Source organism: Microtus ochrogaster, linkage group LG9 (genome assembly GCF_000317375.1).
Source record: "Microtus ochrogaster isolate Prairie Vole_2 linkage group LG9, MicOch1.0, whole genome shotgun sequence".
NCBI classification, from domain to species: domain Eukaryota; kingdom Metazoa; phylum Chordata; class Mammalia; order Rodentia; family Cricetidae; genus Microtus; species Microtus ochrogaster.
The window spans coordinates 21,213,175-21,224,990 of record NC_022034.1 but is presented as its reverse complement, the minus strand read 5'-3'; the positions used below and the strand labels follow the sequence as shown (position 1 = coordinate 21,224,990).

At 40.5% G+C, this 11,816-nt stretch overlaps 1 protein-coding gene across 1 annotated transcript in view; it reads right to left on the bottom strand.

The window, feature by feature from the left end:
• The window catches only part of Frk (fyn related Src family tyrosine kinase), a 103,655-nt gene extending 94,699 nt beyond the window's left edge, over positions 1-8,956 (bottom strand). The window contains exon 1 of the mRNA XM_005363525.3: positions 8,534-8,956. Within this exon, the coding sequence (XP_005363582.1) occupies positions 8,534-8,898 (365 nt within the window). The 5' untranslated portion in view covers positions 8,899-8,956. The remainder of the gene's footprint in view (positions 1-8,533) is intronic.
• Positions 8,957-11,816: the final 2,860 nt, after the last annotated feature.

Here is an 11,816-nt window from a genome sequence, read left to right as displayed (position 1 = left end):
AACAGTAGTATTGCACTGAATTTCTCATTTACCCAGCTAGTCTTATTACACATACACTAAGCTCAGGACAGAGGCAAGACAATGGCTCTATTTCTTACCACCCGTGTACCCAGTTTACAGTTCTGCAGAAAACAAAGTTTCCATAATGACAAAGGATGCTAAAACCTGTCAGCAGAAAGTCTTAGTGTATTCTAGAAGCTAGAGTAGGACTAGGGGGAGAGACCAACGGTAAGTTCCACCACATCAGGTAGTGAAGACGAAAGGGAGTTAGAGGAAAACCAAATGGAATAGTCTGTTGGAACAGTCTATCCGAAGACAGTAGTCTAGGTCTCCAGTGTAGGACTCAGGCTGTAGAAAAAAAAAAATATTATGAACATAGCCTAAAATGGTGCTATACTATACAATTGATGTGGGGGGGGGGGGAAGTTGCCAAGTAAATAATACCTAACATTTATTAAACCCTTACAATGGAGTGGCTCTTTACACTGAATCTTTTTGGACAGTATCATGTCATAGAATAAATCCTGAGGGAAAGGTGCCATTATTAGTTCCATGTTCTATATGAGAAAGTGAGATGGGGTGTCAATAATTTGCCCAGAGTTCAACAGGTAAGTGATAGCAGCCATAATGAAATCCAGACCCTGTGTCATAAAGCTTGCAAGAGTGTATATGAAAAAGAACAACCAGTATTATATTCCCATTAAATTTCCATTCCATCAATGCTTGAGCATCGCTCAGGTATTCGCTGAAAGAACTGAAGTATTGTGCTCTAAGTTACTGCAACATTGGAAGCTGGATGAACCAAAAGGAATCTTTTCAGTCAGTTGAGGCAAATTATTGTTTGATTTTCTTTTCTTGGTAGTCACAAGACAAACCAAAAAGCGCGAAAGAAAGTTAGCTTTTATCTTACAGTGCACAAAGTTGTGTATAAGTGACATGTTTGCCTTTTATTTGTTAAAAAAAAAAGAAAGAAAAGAAAGAAAGAAAAAGAAAAAAAAGAAAACCACAAGATCCCAAAACACAACACATCAACAAAAGCAATCTAAACTCTCAAATGAACTCATCTGAACAAAAAAAAAAAAAAAAAAAAAAACTATCTGGAGGTCCGCTAAACTATTGTAATCAAAAAACAAATTCAATAAAGGTGAAGTTTAAGTTCTGCTCTTTAAGACTGCTCTTCAGGTAGTTTGAGATTCATCTCATACACATGGAATTTCTCCACTGTCTGTAATCTGTTGAAAATCTGAAAAGAGAAAAATCAGTACTTTCTCTAGAAAGAAATTTGTCCTGAATGAAATACTCTAAGTGAAATTTCCAAAGCATTATCAATTATACTACTTTTTGTAGAAAAGATAACTTCCAGCTCAACTTAGTGATTCCGAACCATGATTGATCAAGGCTTCTCAAAGGTGTAATGAGATGCATGGAATGAAGTCTTTCCTCTGTTAATTATTTAAGACCCTATTAACTCAATTTTTAACTGTGATTTCAATGCAGTTTAACTGATACTGCTCCTTATTATTTCATTATGCCTCTGTGGGTTTTTTTTAATTTGGAGAGTGCCTAATCAAGAACATTTCTCATAGTTTTAGATATTTAGCCATCCTTCCAATACAGTTAAAACCAGTAGTTGTCATTTTTCTTAGAGTGATGACAATTATATGAACATTTATTCTATAAAATAATATAGATACATTTATATTCTATAAAATAATAGACTTAATATAAACAGTTTGTGTACATGAACATAGTACAATGTTAACATGAAAAATAACGTTAACAATGAGATAAAATTCTGATAAGCTAATTTCTTCAGCAACACATTTACTATACTCTTGATTCAAACCACAGCAAAAGCAGATAATAACAAAGAATTCAAAGAAAAGGAAAAGTATAAATCTATAGGTAATACAATCGTCAAGTGATATATAGTCCCAATTGATTTCATGATGTCTAACTCTTCATTTGTCTGATTTGAACTGTTAGTCCTACATTCTTATCTTTGATCAAACACACATTATTTCCTAGATAACCATATGTGTATTTAAGATGTACTTCACTTTCATGACTATAAACCTCTTTTTAGTTGATTCCTGGAATTATAATATTTAAATATGTTTTATCTTTGGGAAAAACTATAAATCCATTATTTTCATCTCTACACACGAACATTTAATATTCCTTGAGAATAACCACAAAAGAAAAGAAAGAACCTACACAAAGAAACACCTGGATGATTGGCTGCCCATCGGGATTTTCTAGTGACTTAACTACTCAGTAAAGGTAAAATCTATTATGCCAGTGTAGTTTACAGATATTTTGAAGCTCTTTCTTCATTCATTTGTTAATAAACTTTTTATTTTGAAACTACAGTGCTTATCTTCAACTAATATAATTTTTAAAACTTGGCTTTATATCCCTGCTGAGAAATTGCCCGACCCCTAGGTTGAAAATGACTGAGATCACTGAGGTTATTGATAATTTCTAAATTCAATAATATTTGATGCACCAACCAGTAAAGCCTGACTCTGTTCTAAAATGACATGAGACAATTTCTGAAAATATCTATTTTATTTCTCCAGGCTACTATCTTCAAGCCAGACAACGGCAATGACCTTGAATTGTATATTATTTTAAAAGAACTCTCATTTAACACTTTAAAAGGATTACAAGAAGAAATAGATACCCTAAAAGGACAGGGGAAAGTTCCATTATTTTGGGCTGGAGAGATGGCTCAGCCGTTAAAGGCTAGGCTCACAACCAAAAATATTTTCATACTTCAAAACATTCTAATATTTTTATCCTGTAAGCCTCAATTGCTAATAATCGAGAATTACGATACTGGACCAGAGAGATGACTCACTGCTCTTCCAGAGGACCAGGGTTCCACCCCCAGCACCCACATGGCAGCTCACAACCGTCTGTAATTCCAATTCCAGAGGATCCCATGCCGTTTTCTGATTGACAAAGGCATCAGGCATGCTCATAGTGGACTTGCACACAATGCAGACAAAACACTCATCAGCATTACAAATAAGCATTATTTGTCATAGCCAGAACCTGGAAACAACCTAAATGTCCCTCGACTGAACAATGGATAAAGAAAATGTGCTACGTTTACACAATGAAGTACTACACATCAGAAAAAAAAATAATGGCATCTTGAAATTTGGATGCAAATGGACAGATCTAGAAAACATCATACTGAGTGAGATAACCTAGACCCAGAAAGACAAATATAATATGTACTCACTCATAAGTGGCCTTTAGGCATAAAGCAAAGAAAAACCAGTCTACAAGTCATAACCCCAGAGAACATAGACAACAAAGAGAACATGAATTTAATCTACATGTAGAAAAAGACAAGCTCTCCTGAGTAAATTGGGAAAGTGGAGATCATGGGAGAGGGTAAAAGGGAGGGAGGATGGAAAGGGAGAAGAGAAAAATATATAGCTTAATGAAAAAAATTAAAAATTAATAAATATTAAAAAGCTACAAATCCTGAATCTTGCTGTCCTTTTCAAGGTAGACTCTAAAATAGTATGTAGACAACAAAAAAAGGTGAGGAGGAGGAATGGAGGGGAGAAGGGGAGGGAGGGATGGATGGAGGAAAAGAATGTATCTTTATTAAGGAGGGAAGCAAAGGAGAGGGCAAAGTTTCCCAAACAACGTTTTGCTTCTTATCCAAGAGGTACAGGACTCCCCTGTATTGGTGGTACACCTAGCACTCCCTATGCACCAAAATCAGCTATCATTGAACTTAGGGGGCAAAGAGAAACTTCATACGCTTTAGAGTTTGACTCATAAGTGCCAAGACACTAAAGAACATAAAGCCAAGTTATACAGCTAGCAAAGCAAATAACTGATTCTCTGACTGCTGATTCATTCTCCTAGCTAATTGGATAGTCACAGAATGCAGCAGTTGATTCTTAAGTAAGAAAACACACACACACACACACACACACACACACACACAAAATGCAACAAAAGAATGGGTTTTAATTTTAAAATAAATAACACTCAGAAGTTACTGTGAGGGTTTGATTTTTGTTTGTTTGTTTTGTTGCTGTTGACTTTGTTGTTGGCAGTACCCATGGGACTCAGACCTTGCAAGCATGAGGATCTAAGTTCCATCCCCAGTACCTGTGTAAAAAATGGTAGCATTGAGTGATAACCCAAGTGCTCAGGAGGCAGAGGAGGCAGCTCCCTGGCACTTAGTGGACAGCTAGCATAGCCTATTTGGTGAATCCCAGATCATTGTAGGATCTGTCTTCAAAACCAAGTATACAGTAGCTGAGGACATGGAAGTTGTCTTCTGGCCTCCACATACAGATACATACATGCACATCACACAGTATACATACACATGCACACAAGAAAAGGAAACATTAGCCGGGCGGTGGTGGTGCACGCCTTTAATCCCAGCACTTGGGAGGCAGAGGTAGGCGGATCTCTGTGAGTTCGAGACCAGCCTGGTCTACAACAGCTAGTTCCAGGACAGGCTCCAAAACCACAGAGAAACCCTGTCTCGAAAAACCAAAATAAAAAAAAAAAAAGAAAACATTTTGGTCATCTCATGCTTTTGTAGGTTCCAGACCAACACCAAATTCACCCCAGTGCTGTGGACCTCGGATACAGCAATACAGCCCAAGTCAGGACATAGTAGGAAAAAACACTCACATGGTGAAAGAAAAGAAGGGGCATAGACTAAGGTCCCACAGTCTTGGGGGACACAGTTCCAGTGATCTAAGGACCTCCCAGCAGTGCTCCCCTCCCCAGGACCAAGCCTTTAACACATAGTAATCAGTATATTAGCTATCTTTAAAAACACCAAATAATGTCTTCTAAAGGAGCTCTGAGTAAGAAAACCTTAAGCAAAAAGTTTCTGATGGATTCTGGATTGAAAATGTTGAAGAAAAACACTCATCTATAAGAGGATCTAGGAATATATTCAAATTGAAGAAAATATAAATATAAGGGTTCTTCACAGAAGCAAAATTTCTTAAGAACTGGGTCATTATCACTTAATGTAAGATACTCAGGGAACTTGAAGCATATCCAAGTACGGTAATAATCCATCAGCACAGTGGTTCGTTTTAACAATAGTGTGGTTCTTGTGACATCTCTACTACCAGGTATCAAAAAAAAAAAAATGGGGGTGGATTTCAGCCAACTAAAACCGTCAATTGATTTGCCCTCGTAGTAATAACAGCAGAAGTACTTACGTTGTTTTCCTGCTGATAAAAGTCAAGATAAAGACATAAACAAGTTAATACTAATATGTTGAACTAAGTAATTAGAAATTCAATGAATCCTCTTACACTGGCTTCCCATAACCTATTCTTATTACTTCAGTGAATCCAGGCAACAATCTCTTCAGGTCTATTGACTTAACTTGACAGCCACATTAACTGTTTTACAGTCTTCAAAAGGAAAACTGGAAAAAGGGCTGCAAATCTCAACGAAACTATTTAAATTTGTAGATGATTCCTTTGATAATAAAGCACTGTATGAGTCTCTTGAACATCCTCATTCTAAAGCCTGCTAAGTTAAAATCACTTTTGGTGGTGGAACGGAAACACTTATGGCAACCTGTAGAAATTCAACCACGAGATGGCAAGAAACCAGGCATCTAAGTGAAACTTCTGTATGTGTCTAGAAAGAAACAAGCATCCTATCCTGGCTGAGGCAGCACAGCAGCACCTGCCAACATCCTGTTACCACTGAAGAGGGTAGGAGGAAACACTCTGGAGACCTGAGTTGGCCATGATGGTAGCACAGTTGACAACCAATTCCAAGAGTTGGTCTTGAGTTAAGTGGAAAGTGGAAAAGAGTACTCTTGGCTACAAACCATCCCTGTGAACTGAAGAACCATGCCAGTGAATTGAAAAAGAACCACGATACTTAATACAGCTGCTTTGGTTTGTATTCATAGGCAGACAATTTAAATTAATCCAGATACTGTGTCCAGTCTTTTAACCAGGGTGCATTCCCTTTGGGGCAGCTCATCTTCTTTCAGTGCCCTGGCTGGCCGCATTTGTAATCTAATAAGGATAAATGTAGCTAATGTACTACATGAAAGTACATAAGAGCTTTCATTCATACACAGTCACGAAATGAGGGCGTCTAGGCCGCCCCAGAGATCGTACAGAGGAATCGCTAAACTGCAATGAGTCTAATATGCTTCAACAGTAGCATGTCATGAATTCAAGGCACTAAATATTAACATCCAAGTGTTTGTTCTGATAAGGTTACACTGAATATAAATATGCATAATGCCTGACACAGAAACAAAGTAGCAGGAAAGGCATGTAACTAAGCATTTAGTAGGTGAGAAAAAGATACCTGGTATGCTTCAGATATTACTCAGTTTCATGAGAAATTAGCTGGGAGAAGATCTAGACTACCACAGAAAATAAGAGTTTGTTCAGGTCTTTCTCTTTCTTTTTTCCTTCCTTCCTTCCTTCCTTCCTTCCTTTCTGTCTTTCTTCCTTTCTTTCTTTCTTTCTTTCTTTCTTTCTTTCTTTCTTTCTTTCTCTTGAAACAAGGTTCTTAGGCTGGCCTTGTAGTCACTGTGTAGCTCGAACTGCTCTCAAACATGTAGCAATCCTCCTGTCTCAGTCCCCTGAGTTGCTGAGATTACTGGGGTGCATCACCGGGCCCAGCTAGGCATCTTATCATTTGTTAATTTATCAGTTCTGCCCACCAAAAGACTATGTCAATTAATAGCTAGTTAAGCATAAATTATAGCCTTCTTAATTTTAAAGGTTCTTGATGTTGGTAAAAAAAAAAAAATCTCAACGATCACTAAACCATCCTTCTTTTGGAATATCCATTTTGGAAACCACAGCAGCCCATGGCTGTCCTAGCCATCCTGTTTTCTGCAGCAATAAGAGATGTGCAGCTCACAAAGAAGCAAAAACTATGTGGAAACGGGAATGAATGTGATCAAATTGGACATGTGATTCTCAAAGAATTAATAAAGATTTTATATAAAAATAATAATAAAAGCAATCAGAAAGAAAAATCCCCAGATAAGAATATGAGAGGATTTCCAGCGACCTCCCACGTAAGGAACCATTTCTATCATGAGCCCATTTCCTGAATTAGATTTCATTGTAACTCCTCACCAACATTGGATCTCCTCAACATGCTTCCTAGTCCTCTAGAGTCTATATACCCATGTCAAGACTACATTCTATCCACTTTCTAACCAAACACCAAGCACACTGACAACTATGCTTGCTGTTTGAAAGGGTGGATGGATGGATGACTGTGGCTTAATAAATTCATAAATCATTCTTCATTTATGGTTTTATTACAAACCATAGGAATTATTCAAATACTAGGATAAGTTCTCTCTCTCTCTCTCTCTCTCTCTCTCTCTCTCTCTCTCTCTCTCTCTCTCTTTCTCTCCCCCCCCCCCAGCCCTGAGGAAGAAAATGAAGAAAATATTTATTTTGGCCCATGGCTTCTGAAGGTTTTCATCTATCCTGGGAAAGCAGGTATGGTGACTAAGCTCAGGTGGAAAGAACTGGTCATATTATGGTGGAGCAGTAAACACAGAGAGAGATGGAGAGTAAAGGTTGGGCACACTCTTCAAAGGCATGTCCCTAATGATGGACTTCCATCACCTAGGCACAGCCTCTGAAAGCTTCCAGACTTCAAAAGCAGCACCACCTGCTGGAGAAAATATTCAAAACCTGAGTCTGCAGGGTGGAGGGGTGTATTTCAGATTTAGACCATAAGATATGGTAATCAGATTTATTCAGGAACCGGTTGAAATCCATTTTTACAAGGCTAGATAATTGTTTAACCATTACAATGAGAGATAAATAACTGGAACTAAGTCTGTTCATCATCAAACCCCCCCCCCCCGCATTAAGTCATTTTGTTTTTTGTTTTTTGTTTTTTTTCCAGGATGAAATCTTTATCTACTGTTCTGAAGAAATATTTCTGTGACTTTTCTTTTTAAAATTTGTTGTCTATACCTGGCCAGCTTTTAATCCTAACAACCAAACTCTACCATACTATGAAAAGTGCACCTAAGAATCCAGGAATTCCAAACTAGTACTGCGCAGTTGTGTTATCCTCTGGGTAAGTTAGCCCACTTGTGAGCCTACCGGAGTAGAAATGGCTGTGGTTAGCTGTAAGGTCTGTAGTATTAGTCTGGAATGATTGGAAAGTTAACATTAAACCAGAAGCCTCAAATTTTAGATTTAAAACTAGGTTTAGGGGAGATTATGGTTCTCTGTAAATGAAAATATCATTCTATTTAAAGTGAGACAGGGTGAAAGTATTAAATGGACCTTAGATGTGCACAACGTAATCAAAGTCGTTTTAACAGTGATCACCACATGCCTGGTTCTCTGTCACTTCTTGAAAAAAGGCATGTTTCAATTAGTGGCTTCTGACCAGTGCTTCCCCACATGGGACCCATCTGTGGATCAGGGATCAGTGGACAGGTAAGAGGGAGCACTCAGTATCCAGCCCCCGGAGATTCAAGAAACAAAATGTGGTCAGTGCTACTCACGGCTCTGCCTGGAGACTCCGGTCCTCTGCCACGTAATTGGAAGGAATGTAGCCCTGCAGCTGCTGTCCCAAGCCGGCTCCCTTCTTCTCCAAATGTCTGGCCAACCACCAGCCCTCATGTGAAGTGTCCAAAACTTGGAGTTTGTCGCCAGCACGGAAGCTCAGGTCCTCTGCGGTACGGGCTTGGTAGTCAAACAGAGCCACAAAGTAGTGGCCATGGCTCCTCTGGGGCTCCTGTGACCTGGGAGTCTCTGGGGGACAGCAGGCCCCTGGATTCTCAATCACCACTGACTTGTCTGCCTCGTGGGACCAGCAGGGGAGAAGGCGCTGCATGTATGCCCGGAGCCTCACACAGATGCTGCCCATGGTGCCCTGGCTGGGAGTAGGGGAGAGGGACAACCTCTCCCCACAGGCTGTCCAGATTCACGGTCTTCCTCTCAGACCAAGCAGTTTCCAGATCAGCCGCCACTCACCATACCGTGCAGAGCGGATAGAGTCCCGCTTCAGATCTCTCAGGCAGATCTGGGTTTGGCTAAGACAGACTCACAGCTGACTTTCTGTTTGTAGCAGCTGCCCTGGGGCAAAATCAAGAGGGGACTTCTGGGCAGGAGGTCCAGTGGGAAGGTACTTCTTCCTGACCGCTTAGGTACCCCACAATAAATAAAATAGAAGGGGGTCGATTTAAGCAGACATCTGAGAACAAAGAACAGCCACCTTTCCCTCTGTCCCAAGAAAAAGTTAGCAAGAGATTGCTACTAACTCGGGGCCAAACCTCCCGACCTGGCCTGCTCCAGCTGCTCTCACCCAGCCTCAACCCTGCAGCTGCACCGGCGCTGCTCTCCCTGGAGCTTTCCTTTTTGCTAATGAATAACCAGGCCGTAGAGGTTATCGCCTTTAACATCCTGAGCTGGACAGACTGTAATAATTCCTCCTAACTTCCTGGTTTCTTTTTGTCTGATCTAAAAGGAACTCCCAGGCCAGCTTTACCCTCCCTCCTCCCACACCTAGGATAGACCAGCCCCCTAACCAGGGAGCCAGACTCTTAAAGCAGCCGAAACCCAACTCTAGAGAACTGGGCTAGTCCAGGCGGCTCTCTCTCTCCCTGTGTCTTGCTATAAACCCTACACAGAATGAAGGGCAAAGATTTATTTCCCCATAAATATGTGCAGGACTGTTTTGATACTGGTAGAGAAAATTAAAAAAAAGAGAAAACTGAGTGTTTAGGTATTTGCTGCCAAACAAGGAGCAATTGGGAAAGAGCCATTGAGTCCCTATCATTTTTTTTTAATCACTGGGAATAGATTTTAATAGCCTCAATCATTTCTGAAAAAGTAGAAAAGCAGCCGGGTAAAATGCTGAGAACCCGAAAGGCTGCTTTTTCCCACAGAAACATCTCATTCCCCATCCTTTAGGTAGCTATTTCTGTGGCCCGTGCTCCCGAGCACACACACAGACTGATGAGAGCATTTGTGAAGATTGTGTCTGTTGGAAGTTGGGCCGCGGGTCCGTAAGAATTCTGACTCCGTTGGTGGTAGTTGTGGCAGGACCTCAGAACAACTGAGGCCGGGATTGCCTTAGCCAAACTGGGCCTGCCCTGCTTCTCCTGGTTCAAGGCCTCCCTGGAAGTCAAGAGCAACTGTGCAAACTATCTACATAGACTTTGGGCTGATGGACGGCATCGCAAAATTTCTCACTCTGTGTCCTTGTTTGAAAATAAAACATTTTTTTTTGTTGTTTTGTGCAAGGTGTTTTTTAAAATTCTTTCTGGAACCTGGAAACAACCTAGATGCCCATTAGCTGAAGAATAAATAAAGAAAATGTAGTACATTTACACATTGGAGTATTACTCAGCAGAAAAAAAAATGACGTCATGAAATTTGCAGGCAAATGGATGGAAATAGAAAAAAAAAATCATCCTGAGTGAGGTAACTCAGACTAGAAAGACAAACATGGTGCATACTCATTCATAAGTGGATATTAGCTATAAAGTAAAGGGTATCCAGACTATAATCCACAGCCTCAGAGAAGCTAGGTAACATGGAAGGCCCAAAAAGAAACACATCGATGTCCCTGGGAAGGGGAACTAGAAGAGATCTCTTATGTAAACTGGGGTATGCAGGTATGGGAACACAAGGGATCAGCTTGGGAGGGTTGGGGACTGGACAGATGGGGAGAATAATGAAAGAGATATCTTGATGGGGAGTCATTTTGGGGTTAGGACAGAACCTGGTGCCAGGGAAACTCCCAGGAATCCACAAGGACGACTCCAACTAAGACTCCCAGCAATAATGGAGAGGGCGCCTGAACTGGCCTTCTCCTGTAATCAGATTGGTGACTCTCCTAATCGTCATCAGAAAGCATTCATCCAGTAACTGATGGAAGCAGATGCATAGACCCACAGCCAAGCACTGGGCTGAGCTCTTGGAATTCAGTTGAAGAGAGTAAGGAGGGATTGTATGAGCCAAAGTCAAGATCATGACACGGAACCCACAGAGACAGCTGATCTGAGCTCATGGGAGCTACTGACTCTGGATCAACAGCTAGGGAGCCTGCATGGGACCAACCTAGGCCCTCTGCATGTGTATGACAGTTGTGTAGTGTTTGTGGGGCTCCTAGCAGTGGGATCAGGACCTGTCCCTGACTCTTGAGCTGACATTTTGGAACTTATTCCCCATTGTGAGATGCCTTGCCCAGTCTTGATGCAGTGGGAGAGGGGGAGCTAGGTCCTGCCTCAACTTGATGTGTCATGCCCTGTTGACTCCCCTGAAAGGCCTGCCCCTTTCTGAATGGAGACAGAGAAGGAGTGGATGTATATGTTGTGGGGGAGAGGTAGAAGGGAGGTGTGGGGAGGGAACCTGAGGAAAGGTGGGAGAGGAAACTGTGGTTGGTATGTAAAATAAATGAAAGAAAAATTTAACAAAAAAAAATTATTTAAATTCTTACTTGGGATTTGGGAAGTGCTTAGTAATTGACAATCTTTGGCTTTAACCCACCAATACACCTCAAAAATGTCTCTCCTGAAACAATCATTCAACATATTCACAGAGTCTTGAACATGGCTAGCCTAGTCCTTAGACAATTTCAAAACTACTGTTCCTCATCAACTAGCACCCAGGTGGCAAAGGCAGGCAGATCTCTGTGAGTCTTAGAGGCCAGCCTGGTCTACATAGTGAGTTCCAGGACAGCCAGAGCTAAGTAGAGAGATCCTGTCTAAATAAGAAAGTAAATAGAGTATCCAACTCAAATATAAAAAAGAAAAGAAAAACAAGCAAACTAACAAAAAC